Source organism: Penicillium cataractarum (genome assembly GCF_028827025.1).
Source record: "Penicillium cataractarum strain IBT 29864 chromosome Unknown utg000010l, whole genome shotgun sequence".
NCBI lineage: Eukaryota > Fungi > Ascomycota > Eurotiomycetes > Eurotiales > Aspergillaceae > Penicillium > Penicillium cataractarum.
Genome location: NW_026622746.1, coordinates 1,076,614 through 1,095,405, shown reverse-complemented (window position 1 = coordinate 1,095,405; position 18,792 = coordinate 1,076,614). Strand labels below are relative to the sequence as shown.

Genomic DNA, 18,792 nt, shown 5'->3' with positions numbered 1-18,792 from the left:
CAAAGTGTCTGTCATAATCAAGTCCTAAATCCTCAGTCCTGAATCGCTAAAAAGAAAAGATCATAGCTGTGCGTGTCTCATTTTGAGGGAAAAACAAGCAGACCACCCGTAAACCTCACGCTGAACCCGAGGTAAAAAACGCCGCGTTTGGAATTTTCCCAGCCATAAAGTCAATATCACCCAGTTGATAGCCTGTCATCCGCCAGGAGACTTATCTAGACCAGCTCCTTCTGTGTGATACCATCAATTGTTAGCTTGGCACCTACTGTACCAATCACCGCGACACCCCGAGGAATTTTAATGTCACGGATCTTGAAGCAGCCAAAGACAACGAGTCTTGTCAAGGCTGGACAGCATCGGAAGATACACTGTGCCAAGTAGTCATCCACAACCCCGTTGAATGCAATATCCATGTACTTGAGCTCCGGGTATCGCTTGTGTTCGCCAAAGGCTTCTTCGTATGCAGCATATGAAACGTGGCGACACGAGGCAACATTCAGACTTTGAAGTCTGGCGCCCGAGTGCTCCATCAATGCAACGAAGCCGTCGGAAGCGAGGCCGACGGGCTCAGGTGGGCCACCGGGGTTTGCCATGTCCACATCGCGCACACGATGGAAGTCTGCGAATGTCAAGGCAGGATTGGACCAGCCACGGAAGAGATTGGCGATAGCCTTGTCTGTGAGCTCTGCGTTTATGGCAAGTCGAAGCTTGGTCAAATGTCGGCACTTCTCCCGGATAAGCTCAAGCAGCCTGTCGTCTACGAAATAGAATTCTTCCAGGGAAAGGGATCGTAGATTGGAGCCGAGCTCGGTAAGAATCTGGAGAAGAGGCTCGGGAGTGGTTTCCTGGCTGATCTGCAGTGACAGATGCTGTAGGGTCTTCATGGTTGAGATTGTCTCGAGCGCTTTGTCGCCAATCTTGTTGAGATGCTTCAACTTTAGACGCTGGAGTTGAGTGCAGTTTTTGGCCATGACCTCGACGGTCTCGTCATCAAACGCGGAGTCGAGATTCCACAGTTTCAGACTCCGAAGGCGCGGACCAAGTCGAGTGAAAAGCTGGCGCCAAACTTCATCCGTGACCAAGTTTGGTGAATCTAGGTGCAGGTCTTGGATATCCATGTTCCGATCCATCATGTACTGGAAAATTCGATCTTTCATTGGGGTGACAAATCGCAAGTTGAGCCGGGTTAGGTTTGGCATTGTGGCAAGGATCTTGTGATAGTCGTCGGTACCAAGCTCTATATTCCTAGTCAGGCTTGGACACAAAGGTGGAAAACGAATATAGCAAATGCTGATCGGTGATACGTACTAGCACAGTCATAGATGTTAATCTCCTTATTCTGCGGGCGTAGGAAAAGATCCAAAGTCGTCGAAGTGATCGCCCGTCTTCGGGCTAGAATTTGGCTGAGACGATGCATGACTGGTGGCGGAAGGTCGCCAAACTCTTCCACATCGGAGATGTTTTCCGCAACTTTCTATAAGTATGAATTAGAAACCAATTGTATATCAACACGGCAGAAGTGCTTATCGATCGTACCTTAATGCAGGTCTCCAATAGACTCTGTGCACCCTGAGAAGCAAGTCCATCCAGCAGAGCGCTTTGGTTCTGACGTCGCCCAATGCCAGAGCTGCGTTTCTTAGGCGGAGCCTTCTTATCCCCTCCGACATGGTTCTTGGAACATTCTGCGCAGAGGAGGCCTCCACTGGGACCCGTCTTGCTATAAGGCGTGACGGTGAACCGCTTGCCACAAATCTCGCAATTTTCCAGTTGGCCGGGAGTCGGCCGCTGTTTCTCGTCCACCATCTCATTGGCCAGGGTGTCGTCGTCATCGTCGGGTTCTCCTGTCCGTCGAGCCTTGCGGCGGGCGAATTCCTTGGTCTTCTTGATCTTCTCAATGGCTTGTTGCCGTTTGCGCTTCTTTGCCTTGTCTTCTGGTGAGTCTGGTTCTGGGGTTGGCTCATATTCCGGCTCTTCCATATCAAGATCGGCATCTTCCTCTTCCTGTGCAGCCTCGCGTGCTGCATCTGCCACTCGTCGGCCGTAGTCATCACGAATCTGGGCGGCGGAGATATTATTTGACTGTAGCGAGAATAATTAGTCAAGGAAGAGATATCAGATAGTAGATAGACATCGGCCATGGCACGTACAGCGAGGAAATCAGTCAACGCAGAGCGCCTAAAGAAGGATCCGTTAGTTGCAAAACAAACACCGAGGATTGGACTCGAGGATATGAGGTCATACGGGCCGCGAATATTGCTTGCCTGTCTTCGGCTCGCCCTGCAGCAAATCATTAGTAACTCGATATGTGACAAGCAGAAGGTGGAACCACAGCATACATCTTGATCGGAAAGATGAAATGAAGGTTATAGTGAGTGAAAGAGGGGTGTGGTTGATGTTGATGTTAAAGCAGGAACGATGCAAGAGCAAGTCACGGGATCGCGACAGTTTCGCGTTGCACTTAACGCGAGAAGGAGGCTCAGGCTCTTATCGGGGGGCAACGATAAGTGGCGACTGTAGAGACCCTCTCTGATGAGTCTCGAGAGTAATCGGAGATACTCCAGAGATTCAAGATATCAAAAGCGTAATGGAATGAGGCAAATCCTTTTCCGATAGTAGATCTAGGAATGGCAAAGAGGAAAAGTCTGGCGTCGGACCGACCGAAGAGTTTTCCTGGTTCCTGATTGAGTGGTTCACTCCAGGCACCTTTTCGATCGATCACCGATCATCTCGACTTCTTCTCGTCATCCCCCCTCCTTTCCCTTCGCTCAGTCATATTTCCTTTCTTCTACACACTCACTTGCGAGTTTGGTATTGTCCAACTCGGTTCTTTACTCCTCACCTTCCTTCAACCCCCTTTTCAGTGTTTACCCTTCGGCCCGGCGTCGGGATCTCTCAAATTGGTGAGTGAAGCCTCCGAGTCAGCCGCGTTAACTAGGCGCAGTCTTTATCTCCATCCACGGCAATCTATTTCACAGTGATTTGAGGCAGCTAATTCAAAGAAGATCACAATCTAGATCGCCTTTCCTTACCCTTCTCGATTCCCGGACGATCTCCCAGTCCTCCTATTACCCCATACTTCGACTCTTCAACAAAAGCCTACATCTCCCCTTTCCCTACGTCCGCCACCACAATGAGAAGAAGATCTCAGGCCGTGATTCCCGACTCGGAGGATGACGCATTTCTCAGTGGCACGTCATTGAGAAATTCCTCGCTCCCTCGTCGACAAGAACCCCAGCGGAAGACTTCGCATTCCAGGACACGGTCCTCTCGCGTCATCCCAGATTCCGAAGATGATGGCCTTGTTGGTCTAGATCTGGAACCTTCCAACTCATCTGCTACGCAGAATGACTCTACAATGACCGTGAAGGTCGTCATTCCCTCTAAAAAAGATGTTTCACCCAGTGAGTCCTGCGGCTCGTCAGGCATGCCGTCCACCGATGGGACCACAGGCTGCAGTACCCCGGCGACCAGTGTCGGAACTCCTGCAGAGTCTAGCATCAAGCGAACCCGGGGCCGTGTGAGTGCATCGGACCGCGCTCAAAGCCTTCGCGCAAGCACCATGACCAGAAGAGCGTCTCTCAGAAACCAACGTGGGACGAAGAGATCCGCCGAGGCTGCCGCCCTTTCGGAGGATGAAATAAGCCTCGAAACGTCTGATGCTGCCATAGCCTATGCTCTTCAGATGGAGGAGTATGAGCAGCCTCTACCTAAGAGACAGAAAACTGCAGCTCCAAAGCGGTCCTCGCAAAAGGCTCAACCCGCACAGGAAATCCTGGATGTCTCAAGTGACAGTGAATTGTCCGAATGGGATATCATTGACAAGTCATTGAACTCGGAGGACGATCTTGATGAGAATTCGGATTCGGAATACGACGGGGAAGAGCGACAAGAGCGAGAAGAAGGGCAACAGGATGGCGAAGACGCAGAGGAAGCCGACGAAGAAATGGACGAAGGAAACGAGTCTGAATTGCCCCTGAGTTGGGAAGAGCAGCGCAAAGCACGCCGGGTAAGTTTTAAATATCGAGCTATTTCCCCAGGCGAATACATTGATTGACTCTGTGGTAGATGCTTGCCGACCGGAAAAAGCTGGAGAAAAAGCATCCAGCCATTGTGACCATGTGGGATAAGCTGAAGGCTACACCTATCATCACGCCCAAGGCCGCTCAGCAGCCAGAATCCATTACTCGCAAGCTCAAACCCTTCCAATTGGAAGGTTTGAACTGGATGATGGAACAGGAAAAGACCGAATACCGAGGGGGTCTCCTTGGTGATGAGATGGGCATGGGCAAGACAATCCAAGCTGTTTCGCTCATCATGTCCGATTTTCCTCAGCGTGAGCCGACCCTCGTCATTGTGCCACCCGTCGCTCTGATGCAGTGGGTCTCTGAGATTAAAGTAGGTTTGCGTTGTCCTCTCGATATGTCTGATCGTAATCTCATGCTGATTTCTTTCAGGAATACACCAATGGCAAATTGAAGGTTTGCGTCTACCACAACTCAGATTCAAAGGTCAAGAAGCTTTCGCGGTCGGATTTGCGGAAGTACAACGTCATCATGATTTCTTGTAAGTTCCCGACCCTTTGTAGGAGAACAGTCTTGAAGAAATTGCGCTAACTTCATCTCAAGACTCGAGTCTTGAATCCATTCACAGAAAACAGGAGAAGGGTTGGACTCGTGGAAATGGAACCGTGAAAGAAGATAGTAGGTCTTTCTCTGAAATATCTTGGTAGTTTCGTTGCTTGTACATCCTAACCACATTGCAGGTGTCATTCATTCGATCAACTATCACCGGCTTATCCTTGACGAAGCACACAGTATCAAGGTAATATGTCTCCCAAGTACTTTTCGAGGTCGTGGCGCTGACTTGCACAGCAACGCACTACGGGTGTGGCCAAAGCTTGCTTTGCCCTGAATGCTTCGTACAAGTGGTGTTTGTCCGGCACTCCCGTGCAAAATAGGATTGGAGAGTTCTTCTCCCTTTTGCGCTTCCTACAAGTCAAGCCCTTTGCCTGTTACTTCTGCAAGCAATGCCCCTGTGAACAGCTCCAATGGTCTGCGAATAAGCAGGGCCGTTGCACGCAATGTGGACATACGTATGTTGACGAAGCCCTTCCCCTGAGACACTTTCTGACTCGATTTTAGTGGCTTCAACCATATCTCGCTCTTCAACAAAGAAATCTTGAATCCAAGTAAGTTACAAGCCATGTGCCCTTTGGCTTGACTGCCTTGGAAGAATACTAATATCGTTACAGTCACGGAGGGACGATCCACTACAGAACGTAAGGAAGGATTGGCAAAGCTTCGCTTGATCACCGACCATATCATGCTCCGACGCATGAAGGAGGAACATACATCTTCGATGGAACTTCCACCGAAACGGTAAGCTTTCAACCAGCTACAAGATTTAACTCGTGTGGTCATTCGAAGCTAACATGCCATTGCACTCAACAGTATCACCATTCATAACGAGTTCTTCGGCGAGATCGAACATGATTTCTCCCGCAGTATCATGACCAACTCTTCGCGTCAGTTCGATACCTACGTCAGCCGAGGTGTGATGCTCAACAACTATGCCAACATTTTTGGTTTGATCATGCAGATGCGACAGGTAGCCAACCATCCGGATCTTATCTTGAAGAAACACGTGCAGCCCGGATTTAATATCTTGGTCTGCCGCGTTTGCGATGAGCCTGCTGAGGATGCGATTCGGTCGCGCTGTCGTCATGAGTTTTGCCGCAAGTGTGCGAAGGACTACATCCAGTCTTTTGACGACGCCTCGATGGTAGACTGCCCCCAGTGTCACATTCCTCTCTCGATTGATCTAGAACAGCCAACTATCGAACAATCTGGGGAATCTGTCAAGAAGAATTCGATCATCAACCGCATTCTGATGGATGATTGGACGTCTTCCACCAAGATCGAAACGCTGCTGTATGAGCTCTATCTGCAACGAACCAAGAGCCACACGCCAAAGTCGATCATTTTTTCGCAATTCACCTCGATGCTCCAGCTTGTGGAGTGGCGCCTGCGCCATGCAGGGTTCAACACGGTCATGCTCGATGGAACCATGACACCAGCGCAGCGCCAGAAGTCCATTGAGCATTTCATGAAGAATGCCGATGTGGAGGTGTTCCTGGTCTCACTGAAAGCGGGAGGTGTGGCGCTAAACTTGACCGAGGCATCTCGAGTGTTCATTGTGGATCCGTAAGTTTTCCCTCTTCGTACTTTTATCAACCTGTGCGATTCCTTTTTGCTCACAATATTCTATACAGGTGGTGGAACCCTGCGGCCGAATGGCAGAGTGCGGACCGCAGTCATCGTATTGGTCAACAACGACCATGCGTGATTACCCGACTTACCATTGAAGATTCGGTCGAATCTAGAATTGTTCAGCTTCAGGAAAAGAAGGCGAACCTCATCCGGGGCACTATCAATAAAGACCAGGATAAGGCGCTGGAGAAACTGACTCCTGAAGATATGCAGTTCTTGTTCCGAGGCTCATAGGCAGCCCTGGCGGCCCCGCCGCTGGCGTCAATGCGGGCACACATCGCGACTAGCCACTCTCTGTGGAAGATAAGGCCACGCGGCTCCAGTGATTGTTTACACGGTTCACGATGCGTTCCTGATGTCACGCCAGCTCGACTCTCACGAAAAGCGATATGATCTGACGACCGTATTTGTTACTTGAAACCCCCCCCCCCCTCTTTATCGTTTACCTGCGGCGGCTTCTTAGCGAGTGATTTATTGTTTTATTTGACCCCCATTTGTTCCTTCTAGCAATTACCGTCAAGGATGCTTTTAGCTTAGCTCCAGTACTACCCAAATATGAACTACGCACTATTTCACTTTTTAATTACTCAGGCAGGGGCTTGGCATTAGTCGGAACTCGGGTCTTGATAAATCACCGTATCCGAGGGTTTCTCCACCATGATACCATCAGACTTTCAAGGGGGATGCATTCATGTACCATGGGGTTGCACAGTCATCTGTAGGGCTGGCGATGGTGCCACAAGGCAATATCCATTTTCAAAGAGAACCCGATTCGTGGTTGGGTCAAGACCAGAGACCATTTACAAGTGTGGTGCTTGGTGCAATACGAAGTATGAAATGACCTCATCGGCCTTGAAATCTTGGCATACACTTGGCGCAGCAACCCACTTACAACGAAGATCGCTGCAAGTTGTACAGTATTGCGAACGTGTTTCCTTTTATGCTGTTGCCTGCCCGGAGTTCATGGATAAGGCTGAAAAGCTTGGCTCCCACTGGGCCATTATTCCCCACCTGCCCTGAGTAGTGAGACTGAGATTCGTACAAAAGTAATGACGGACATCTCTTGCCGACCCAAATCTCGCCAAGCCGAGTCATCCTCCTGCTCCAGCCCCCCCCCGCTCTTATTTCGCACCACTTTTGCCGTCATTCTTACCTTTCTATCTCTATCATTACTCTTGGCTCCAATAATCCCATAATGACCCTGTCCGACTCGTATCGCACCCCGATTCATACTTTCTAAAAAAAAGCAAAATTCCCTTCCCCGCCATGGCTGCCAATACGGTGGATCATTATGGCCCCAAATTGGTCGAAAAGGCCGACAAAATCCAGCAACGAGTGAGCACCTCTAAGGATGGCTCGCAACCCGCCGGTGGCTTCGATGCGACACCTATTCCGCACGCTCCGCCTGGGTACACCATCAAGTTCACCTTCCATCGCGCCGTGGACCTCCCCTTCGGAGATATCGGTAGTTTCTCGTCGGATCCCTACGTTTTTGCGCGCCTCGACGTCGATCTGCCCCGCCGTCACAAGCAGGATCCAGCTGTGACATTCCGGACCCCCACGATACACAAGGACAAGAACCCCGTCTGGAACACTGAATGGATTGTCGCCAACGTACCGGCCTCGGGGTTCAAGTTGAAGGTGCTTGTGTATGATGAGGACCCCGCGGATCACGACGATAAGCTGGGCCTCACGACCATCGAGGTCCCCTTGCTCTCGGAGAATTGGTCGGACATTAAAGATCATCCGTTCAAGGTCAAGCATCGCTTTGCTAGCAAGCGGGTCTATGTCATGACCAACATCTCCAAGGTTACAGGTCATCACAAGGAGTCGTTCATCTATATGAGTATTGAATGCCTGGGGAAGACGCCGGGTACCGAAGGGGGTCAGATGTATACCGTCGGTCCGAATATCTGGTTCAAGCACTTCTCTCCTCTCATCGGACGGCTGGCAGGTGTCAAGGATTCAGTTCAGAGCGAGGATGGGAGTGGCAAGGAGATCAGTCGATACAAGTAAGCTGCGCAACTCTTCTCAATGATGTCTCCATTGTGGTGTTTCTATTCATGCTGACAAAATGCCTGCCTCGACCAGTTTCCAAGCCATTCAGATGCAGCTAACCGGGCCAGTCCCCTCGAAAATGTACCACCGCTATGTGGAGTTCAGGCCATTCGTGGCGGGCATGTTCCAGGCGCAAAGCTTGCGAGGTCGGATCCTGCACAAGGCGCTCCATCACCAGCATCAGCGCATCTACAACTTTGATCGCTCGACGCTGAATGGTACCTTCCAAGAGCCCTGCCGGGAAATGACTCAAAAGTTCCTGGAATTCGTTCAACATGGCCAGGGCGGACGCATTTTCACCTACGTGCTGATGCTGGATGGACAGTTCCGATTCACCGAGACCGGCAAGGAATTTGGAATTGACTTGCTGAGCAAACACACCATGCACAGTGATGTGTCGAGCTATATCGCATTCTCCGGCGAGTTCTTTGTCCGCCGTCGCGGACACCGTCACCGCCATCGCTCTCGCTCGCAGTCTCCAGCATCGCGACCCTCTACGTCGCATCATCCTACCGAGTTTCCCGTAGAAGAAGATGATACCGAAGAAACCCACAAAGAAGCCCATCAGATTTCGACCGAGCCCGCAGACTATGAGCTCTTCATCGACAACGACAGCGGTACATACCGTCCGAATGCCGAACTTCTGCCCTTGCTGAAGAAGTTCTTCGCCTCAAATTTCCCCGGTCTGCATATCACGACTTTGGACTGCAACGGCGATGCTGAGCGTATGGGCCAGCTGAAGGAAGAACAGCGCGAGTTCAAGAGGAAGCAGGGCCATATGATCACGTATCTGCAGCAGAGCAGTGTCTCGTCCCTGTCCATCTCCAGCTCGGAGGAAGATGAGCTGAATGAGCGCAGTGGGAGTGGCAAGCAACGCGGTGATCTATCCCGTCGAGTCCATGAGATGCGCGACGTCAAGGGCCAGATGATGCGGTGGGTGGAACACGATGGCCATGCTGATCGACCCAAGAACCGTCATAATTCCGGACGCGATCGAGCTGCTTCGATGGGAGAGGTTAAGAATCCTCGCAAACCTTTGTCCACGGTAGACTCGGCAGTCTAGATGGTACCGTCGTCTGTTTTGGCGCCATGGCCCTTTGCTTCTTGGGGCCTTTTTTTTGTTTTCTTGCTCCCGCGTCTTTGTTTCGACTTTTGCAACTGTTTAATATACTTTCTCCTCGGTCTGGAACCGAGTTTCACGACGTTCATGACTTGGTTGATGTTCACGGCCGCGATGCAATACCTGGAAAGGAAGGATAGAGATGGAGGGGATGAGTGGGAGGAAGAAGGCGTTGTATAGTGATTCCGCGTGTGTTTCACAGGCCTTTTGATGATTCTTAGCCTTACTACTAATGTTATTTTATGATTTTTTTTACACCTCTGATTACTGTTAATCCTGCGCGCATTCTGGTTTTGGATCTTGGGTGTATAGAGGGTGAGCTAGTACGATGCAGGTTGTCTTTTATATTGTTGATAGGATGATCATTATATTTCTTCATTTTGTATAGCTTGATTTTTTTTTCTTCTTCTCTCTTCTCACCGTCCTGGTTTTAATTTTACCCAGCGCCTGGCGAAGGACTCGCTGTTGGAGGCTGAAACAAAGCGCCTGTTCAGCCCCTCTCCTTTGCAATTTCGGACTTCTCCCCCGAACAGAGTTGAGGGGCCGAGAATCATATAGAGTGACTCGACCGACTCTAACAAGTGAATGGAAGATCAAGGCAAGTCAAATTCCACGAATTTTACAAACAAAGGCATGAACTATCAGGCGATCCATGGGGCGAAGCAAGCCCAAGATTGAAGAGGCGCTCCACCGATCCCCCCGAGGGCATCCACCCCCTCCTTCAAATCGACGCGATCAACCAGATCCCAAGCTTCGACTCCACCCTCTTCCGCCCCCCCCTCCTCCTCCCTCCTTTCCTTTCTCTCCTCTCTGACTCCTCCCACTTAACCACCCCCAGCCTCGCAGCTCTTCACGACTGAATGACGGATTCCTCTTGTTCGCCTACTCTCTCCTACGGGCCATCCGACTGTCGCGCACCCTGTCGATGGCCGATTGACTCGGTGCTTATTCCGACTCCTTCCCGCGCCGCAACCTGAATCCTCTGGTGCCTGCGCCGTCATCATGGGCAATGTCGCCAGTCGTCTCGATGACGCTGGAAGTCTATTTTTCAAGGACCAGAATCGCCGTATGTGTGCCTCTTGTTTGCGACTAATCCCTCAAGTCTCGCGCCTAAGCTGATAAAACTTGCGTGTCTCAAACAGTGTCCATCGCCGCCGTCACCATAAGCAACTCCCGCCGCCGCTTACTGACGCTATCACCGAATGCTTTCCCGGCCGCCAGGTTTATTGCAAAGAGGGAAGCTGGCGACGATACTCCGATCGAATATATTCAGGTATGGACTTGCAAGGAGAAATGAGAGACACTCCGGAGAGGCGGAGCAAAGCGGGCTGACCTTGGGGCCGTCAATAACAATATTGTAGGACCCCGATGTCTCTCCCACAGCGCCAGTCCCAACCTTTTTACTGCGCCTATCAAATGAGGACGAGCTCATCTTCAACTTCACCTTCATCCTCCGCCAAACCCAAACCGGGAATGTCGCTGGTTCTACCGTTAATGGCGTCTCAACATCATTACCCGAGGTGGTGGACACCGTTCTCACGGGGCTCACTTTCGCCCACGCGTCCAACTCGAAAGAACTAGATAATCTGATCACAAGAGAGTTCCATGCGAACCCCAACCTGCAGAATAACTCCAACGTTCAGCTCATCGGAAACTACTCCACCGAAGGCACGCCCTCCGTCTCTTTCGATTGGTCCTGGAGATGGAAGCCCCCAAAGGCTACGGAGGATAAAGGTGGTGGCTGGCGGAACAGCTGCAGTTTCTTAGATTACGATCAGAAAACGAATCGCCTGAATACGCTTGCACATTTCTCCTTCTGGGTACATAATTCCGTTCGCCCACTGCCTAGCCCGCTTCTATCCTCGCCGAACCTGGAGTTGCCCGTGCTACCCTCCCGCAGCCGCGTCCCCTCTACCCAATCCGCCATTTCGCATTTTAGCGACAGCGATGCTGTTTCAACCTCGAATGTTCCAGTTACCACTCCTCCCGAATCCGCAGACGGTCCTCCTGCTCTACCACCACCACCCGTTCCAGCTCTACCCCCGCCCCCACCTCCCGTGAAAGTCGACCTGTTGCATTCTCGCCCCGGAGATGATGTGAGTGTCGTCGAGGATGGTCCGCTGTTCCGTGCGACTATGAAAGCGTTGGAGCAGAAGACCGGGAGTATGCGCACAAAAATAAAGAAAGTCTTGAAGAAGGCTGAGGCTGCACAACAAGCGCAAGTGGCCTGTAATGAGTCTATGGAAGCGTTTTTGGGCTCTTTGAACGATGCATCAACGTCAAATGCCAATGCAATCCAGCCTGCGTTGGATCACTATTTTGAGAAGATCGCCCGGCAGATTCAAAACTACGAGCAGACCAATACGGTCCAGTTGCAGAAGCTGGTCATTGATCCTCTTATCAAGCTCTACAACAACGATATCAAACAAGCCGAGTCCAAGAAGAAGGACTTTGATGAAGAGAGTCGCGATTACTACGCCTATGTCAGCCGGTACCTCGGTCAGCGGCAGGACTCCCTCAAGGAGAAGAAACGCGCCGAAAGTGACTCGAAGTATCAGGCTAAGCGTCGAAATTTCGAGTTGAAGCGCTTCGATTATTCTTCTTTCATGCAAGATCTGCACGGTGGTCGCAAGGAACAAGAGGTTCTGTCACATCTGACTAAGTATGCAGACTTCCAAGCACAAGCTTTCTTGGCAGCCGCCAAGAAAGTTGAAGAAATGGCGCCTCAATTAAATGCACTAGTGCACGAGGTCAACCAAGCGGACAAGGAGTTCCAGTTCCAGAGATCCGAACGCGAGGAAAAGCGTAGGGCTTTGGAGAAGAACAGCAACCCGTATATGGAGCCTGATGTCGTTGCTGGCGCGCCATCAACTATTGCTTCAACATCCACTGCTGCTGTCGCTTCTTCCGTCGCCGCCAACAACGGGGGCGCATCCGGTGAAGTGGAGTTGGGTCGAGCGGATAGCACTGGCTCACAGCTCCGTGGAGTCATTAGCAACAGTTCTTCCGTTTCATCTCAAGCCAATGCCGGGTCGGTTGGTTCTTCTGCTGGGACCTCGGCACCAACTGCGAATAACAATGCTGGTGGTGTGCAGAACCAGAATCGCTTCAAGGGTATCCGAGATCTTGAAGAGCGAGACAATCTTGGATCTGATCGTGCCTCTGGTCAGCAACGGAAGGAAGGTCTGCTGTGGGCACTCTCTCGTCCTGGTTCGCATATGGATCCAAAGGGTATCAATAAGCAGGCATGGCACAAGTAAGTCACCTAGTCCATTGTTCGCTGACGGCCTTCATTTGGGGTTTCTTGCTAAGACAAATTCTATTACAGGTTCTGGATCGTTTTAGATCAAGGGAAGCTTTCTGAGTACAGTAATTGGAAGCAAAAACTAGACCTTCACATGGAGCCTATTGATTTGCGGATGGCTTCTGTCCGCGAAGCCAGGAATGCGGAACGGCGTTTCTGCTTTGAAGTTATCACGCCGCAGTACAAACGCATATATCAAGCCACCTCGGAGGAAGATATGGCGAACTGGATCCGGTCTATCAACAATGCACTTCAAAGTGCAGTGGAAGGCCGGGGGATGCCGCCACCCCCGCTTTCGTCCAAGAATGAGTCTTCCAGCGGTCGTGACATCGGCTCAGTGTTGACGGGCAAGAGCTCCTCTGTGTCTGGTCATCATTCTTATTCCAATAGTTCCAGTACCAGTGCCAGCGCCGGTGGTGTCAGTCGCCGCACAACGGTTGGAGCTCGACCCAGCTACGTTAGGAACGATAGCAACAGTTACGAGGAGAACCCCTCTCGCTTGCTGCAGGTTGTTCGTGAGGCTGACGAAGGGAATAACTGGTGTGCCGACTGTGGCTCCTCGTCCAAGGTTGAATGGGTGTCCATCAACCTCGGTATTATACTGTGCATCGAGTGCAGCGGTATCCACCGATCTCTAGGAACTCACATTTCCAAGATCCGTTCCCTCACTCTCGATGTCCACTCATTTTCAAACGACATTGTGGAGATTCTCTTGCAGATTGGCAACCGCGTTAGCAACATGATTTGGGAGGCCACGCTGGACCAGTCGCAAAAGCCAATTTCCAGCTCCACCCGCGAGCAACGGCTCAAGTTCATCACGGCTAAATACGTCGATCGAGCCCATGTTGAGTGTCTGCCGTCCCCACGATCTCGCTTTGCAACCCCCAATGAGACACTACTGGCATCCATCAAGAAGAATGATATACAAGGAGTCCTCTATGGCATCGCCTTGCGCGCCAACGTGAACGTGGCAGACCGTTCCCGCAACACGCACGCTGTGTTCCTGGCTCTTGCGGCTGCCGACCCAGCCTCCCCGGGCTCCACCCCGACCACTCTGTCTGCTCGCTCCAGTGCAAAGGCCATTCCTTTCCCCGTCGCCGAGCTGCTGGTCCAGAACGGCGCGGAGATTCCCCCAGCACCTCCTTCCATTCCCCTCTCCCCGGCCGCGCAACTGTACATCAGTCAGCGCACGGCCCGCACATCTGCCTTTAGTGCGGGTAAGCCTGCAGTCAACGACACTTTAGGCTCACTACCCACCATCCGTGCCTCGAGTAAGGATGGTGCTACCTCGTCTGCATCACAGAGCTCTACTAGCTCCTTGGACACCAAGGAAAAAGAGAAGCTATCCAAGCGCGGGAGTGCCGGAGCACGGTTCGCAGGGAAGGTAGCGTCTCTTGGAATTGATCGATAACTCTGCTCTGAACCCTCACATCAACCAAACCACCCTTTCTGATTTCCCCTCCCTCTTCCCACCCTGAATACTCTATCCCCCTCTCGATTTGGCATGAGAGGCATCTACTCGATTACGCCCTTCTATATGCTAATCTTCTAAATACATCCTTCTAATGAGCTTTGCATGACCATCCCCCCTTCCCCCATTCCCTTTGACGACTTCTTCTTCTCATGTATGGACGGGGGTTATGTTTGAGATCATTGGTGGCTAGCCCTTTTTTCAGTATTCTTTGTGTGTCTTTGGACTACAGTACTTTTTGCTATTCTTCCCTTCTGGAATGGATGGGACCTCGAGACCTTTTACCTGGTCTCTCTGTTTTATGAATGACTTGAATCGTCCGCTTGTTCATGTTTCACTGTACTTCCTGAAATAATTGATTTGGGATGGAGGCTGTGTGTTTCCAGTGTTCGTGCGATTCCCTTTTGGATTGTGTTTGATTCTTCCTCCTTGGGGATTTTGGTTTTACCCTGTTTCTAGGAAGGATTGTTGAATGTCCCCGTTTCTTCGTAGTCATCAGTTACTCTTCAAGGGGCTCATTGGTGAACTATACTAATACTACGATGGAGTGTGTATATCGTTGTTGCTTTGAAGAAGATTTGGCAGTATCACTTCTATTGTATTCGCTAGAGCATCTATCTATCTGGCTTGATTACCCTCTACAGAGAATCAACAGATTAATGCACAATGAAACTACGCATAACTCTACAATGAATTAGTCCATCCCAACCAAGACTCTCAAGTCAACCCTTGGTCACTTGCCAATTCCCTTTCACCAACCACATTTGAGTTTCGAATGTGAGTCAATTGCCCACGGTCAGTCCATAGGTCATCCGGACATTACAGTGCCCTGCGGGGTTACCGGAGGGGTTGGGTCACTCCGAATATCTCGTTGCCTGACAGTGGCAACATCTCCATACTTTTGATGAATCCCCACCGACTCCAGCAGCTGTAGATGTCCACTTCATGTAACGCAGGACAGGTCGTGGGGCCGTGGCGTCGCATGCGGCATCGGCCGAAGCAGCTGCACAGTTCCATTAGTGGAGACCGTCAAACCAAAATCCCAACTCTATGAAGTCTGGCTCATGATCTGCTTGGATTAGAACTGAATTGACTCCGGCGTAGAGCTGGTGGTGGTGGCTGTGGCATCTGTTCAGCCACAGTCAGCTCGGATCAGCCGAGTCCAGTCCAGTTGAATCGAAAACAAGTGCCCAATGTCCAAGGATAAGGCGAGATTGGATTCCAAAGGAATACACAGTCGTCCTTTCGTGCCACCACAACGATCCTCAACGGCGCCTGCCTCAAGCAGCGCAGGGTTCCACGGGCACGCCACCAACCTTGCGGATCCTGCAGTAGCTGATTCCTTCATTTGGCAATGGAGCAACGTTAGGCTGGGGGCCAAGTTCCGTCAGTGTGACTCAGTGCCAATCTACCGCCATATTTGAGGCGATAGATCGACCAGTGAGCGGTCCGGGCCCCCAATTGATCTCCAGTCGATCAGCCACGACGCCTCGTTGACATTTCTCCTTCCATAAACAGAACGGGGCTGTGCATGCCCTTTCGAATAATCACAAGACAGTGGAAACGGTATCGTACCACTACATCGACGGTCCTGCGGCAATGTAAGGCTGATCCCACGGGCCTTGGGGATCCCTGAACCTGTGGACATTCGTCCCACCAAGACCATACAGCGAAGTGGATCAATCCCCTCTCGTGGCGCCTGCAAGTGTTTCCTTTTGAAAACGTCGATCTTCAACAAAGGTACGCGTTCAATTGGATACCCCGGTTGACCACTGGGACCAATATCGGTATACGGAGACCATAGGTCCGAATGAAACAAACAAATAACAGCCCTCCCTTGAACATCACACATCTAACTGGACCGCACATTCATCAGAATATCATCAGCGGCGCTCAATGGCTCTGTTCGAAAGTGGACACCATTTCCTTTAGTCGAGCATCGCATTTGTCGCAAAGTGATGCCCATCAACGTCGGTGGATGTATGATGACGTTTTGTGATTGGGTGGCTTGCCAGGAACGCGGAGTCGATAACCGCCCATGACGTCATGATACCCATGTGGCGCCTTGGCGCCTCAGGCTTTTAAGGCCTGTAAGGCTTCGTCAGGCTTCCGGGTGGCGCCGATCGTGGCCGTGCTGAATCGGGATGAACAAGGGAGAGGGAGAGGGAGAGAGTCTGGGGATGAGCGTTATTCGTTCATATCGAGCGGGTCTGTGTTTGGACTCGGGTGGTTGTCTTGAAGTTTGGATGTTAGTAGCAATTGTTGAAGTGGACACTGCGATCAACGACTCTGTCGACACTGCAGCATTCCATATGCAAGTACTATACTGTAGCTCGGCAGGTACCTACTCTGTGGAGAGGTAAAAAGTACATGCAGTAGATAACCTTATGTGACAATCGATGTGTATGGTAGGATCCTCGTTCTCGCGTTTTCTTGAGCTCATGTAGAGCCGTCATTGGGATATGGGATCCTGCAATGAGCGCAGTCCGGGATCATTTGATATCATGTACAAAGCTCGAGTCGATCTAGCACACAGGGGTAAGGGCTGCTCCTATTTTGATAGCGAGCATCATCGCGTTCCACGGCTTCACAGTGAGGCGAGCTGATCACCTGATTATCCTGGAGAAAGATTCCTGACCAGTCATTCGCGAGGAATACAAAGTCCGAAGAACTGAGTAGGGAGCCACATGGCTGCAGCGACTGATAATAGAAAGCTTCCCGGGCTCGATGGTACTGTAGCCATGAGTAGTTGAGTCGTCGGCCATAGGCCGTACAGTGTATGCGTCAGCGGTGGCTCAACCTTGAAGGGGACTCAACATCCATAGAGATGGGAAAGACTGAAGGAGTCGGAGAAACGTGCTCCTTTCGCAAGAGCGAGATGGCGACTCTATGAATTATTCGGGGAGGCCGTTTGATCGACAGGCTGGTTACACCTCTATTCATGTGATTGCCACCACAAGAAACACCGGCGTATGGGTCTTGTGGAGAAATCCTAGACATATCAGGTAATAGATCAAAGTCAATGGGAAATGAGGATGGAGAAATTGAAATTTCTAGTGTAATAATCTAGTACCTTTGGAATTGGGTTTCTGGTCACTCTGAACACGATGCGTGTATACATGCAAGTATACTTCCCATAGAGGTACCGTATATACTTCGAAGCTCACCGCCCTTGTGATTGGCTGGGGCGTCATTCCGGAAGGTGGAGACTCTCAACGTCAGAAGTCGAAACATTGTCCACTCTCCATCTTCCCACTAGTCCACTTCCTCGTCAAGCCCTCACAAGCACGTCTGACTAAAGACGCCCTTGTCAATCAGCCCTCGTTACCAGAGCCAGCTCCTGATCGTTATCTTCCAATCAGAGGAGAGTTATCATCCGCTCTCTTTTTCCGGGTTATATCATCCCAGTGAGCAATTGAGATCAATGTGACTTGTCTCCTCTCCAAACCCACACGAAACAACAAGGGAAGAGGTCAAAATACAGCTCTCTGCAGCGGGTTCCCGGGTACCCGACAGAATGGTCTGATCGACCTGGTGCCTTGGGTCACCTCCGGGAAACCCAACTCGTTGGACAACGGCCCTCGGATGAAGCTTGCCCGCCCGCAGGGCCGTAGTGCATGAAATAATGGCCCCCGCTTGTGGAATAATGTCTCCATGAAAGCCACCTTTTGGCTTCTGTGGTGCACTGGTGGCGCTTCTGTTCAGGGCGTTATCTTGGGCTTGGGAACATGGATATCATCCACAACCACACACGTCGTCGACTACCGAAATGGGCAGCTGCCAGCAACAACGGTGGTTTTCCGGGCGCCACCGGAATTTGGAAGACTACTACATTCGCCCATTGGCGGGATCATGATCGAGTCTAGTGGGAGTGTACCCAGTGGTCCGCTACGTCTAATACTGTCGTGCCCTCTTTTTGCTTCACTGGTCCATGGTCCTTTGGTCTTGGGGGTGGTTGCTTACCGACCCCAATTTTCGATACCCACCTTTTTCCACTTCTTCCCACAGATGCTTTGCCCTACAGGCGGGTATGTCCACATATTATGTCCACATACCTGCTACTCCCCTTACGGGGTTCCAGGATACGCCGTCGGATCCCATTCAGGACCTTTTCCCTCCCTTGGAAGGAAACAGAAGCCCGTGATCGTGGCCGCCACCACCAACCTTCCACCGAGGTACCATTATTATTATTATTTGTATATTATGGAACTATTTGTGATGATGTCGCTTTTTATTTCCCAATTGTTCAAATTTCCCCCACCGTCGATCCACTTATCGACAGTTCACCCACTGGTCATACATGCATAACCCACACCCCTGACAGTGGCAATTTGGCCTTGGAACCCTCTTCACTGCCACCACCATTGGCTGCCCCCAATCTGTAATTTTGCTCGTCTCCTTTGGTACCCGATTGGCGCACTTCTTTTTCCATTAGGCCCGTGGTCCCGCTCGTTTCTATTCACGATTCTATTGTACTGTAAGAATCATGATTCAAGGCAGACCCAAGGACCTTTTTCATACCATTTTGCAAGTCACCATCAGCCCTCGACAGCTGGCCAATTCCGTTGCC

At 51.0% G+C, this 18,792-nt stretch overlaps 4 protein-coding genes across 4 annotated transcripts; 3 read left to right on the top strand and 1 right to left on the bottom strand.

Annotated features, from left to right (window-relative positions):
* Positions 1-215: 215 nt before the first annotated feature.
* rad7 (uncharacterized protein) lies at positions 216-2,239 on the bottom strand (the record flags this gene model as incomplete). Its single annotated transcript, XM_056705437.1, has 5 exons — positions 216-1,237; positions 1,309-1,474; positions 1,537-2,079; positions 2,148-2,175; positions 2,208-2,239. 5 exons carry the CDS (start codon positions 2,237-2,239, stop codon positions 216-218), a joined length of 1,791 nt encoding a protein of 596 aa, XP_056549335.1.
* Positions 2,240-3,130: 891 nt separating this feature from the next.
* Positions 3,131-6,503, top strand: N7496_012523 (DNA repair protein RAD16; the record flags this gene model as incomplete). The annotated part of the gene is made up of 10 exons (XM_056705436.1): positions 3,131-4,006; positions 4,066-4,395; positions 4,455-4,563; positions 4,626-4,700; positions 4,763-4,821; positions 4,872-5,092; positions 5,142-5,188; positions 5,252-5,378; positions 5,451-6,203; positions 6,272-6,503. 10 exons carry the CDS (start codon positions 3,131-3,133, stop codon positions 6,501-6,503), a joined length of 2,829 nt encoding a protein of 942 aa, XP_056549334.1.
* Positions 6,504-7,535: 1,032 nt separating this feature from the next.
* N7496_012522 (C2 domain protein) lies at positions 7,536-9,390 on the top strand (the record flags this gene model as incomplete). The annotated part of the gene is made up of 2 exons (XM_056705435.1): positions 7,536-8,281; positions 8,361-9,390. 2 exons carry the CDS (start codon positions 7,536-7,538, stop codon positions 9,388-9,390), a joined length of 1,776 nt encoding a protein of 591 aa, XP_056549333.1.
* Positions 9,391-10,449: 1,059 nt separating this feature from the next.
* On the top strand, positions 10,450-14,162 carry N7496_012521 (putative ARF GTPase activator (Csx2); the record flags this gene model as incomplete). Its single annotated transcript, XM_056705434.1, has 4 exons — positions 10,450-10,513; positions 10,590-10,720; positions 10,809-12,703; positions 12,776-14,162. The coding sequence occupies 4 exons, from the start codon at positions 10,450-10,452 to the stop codon at positions 14,160-14,162; spliced, it is 3,477 nt and encodes a 1,158-aa protein (XP_056549332.1).
* Positions 14,163-18,792: the final 4,630 nt, after the last annotated feature.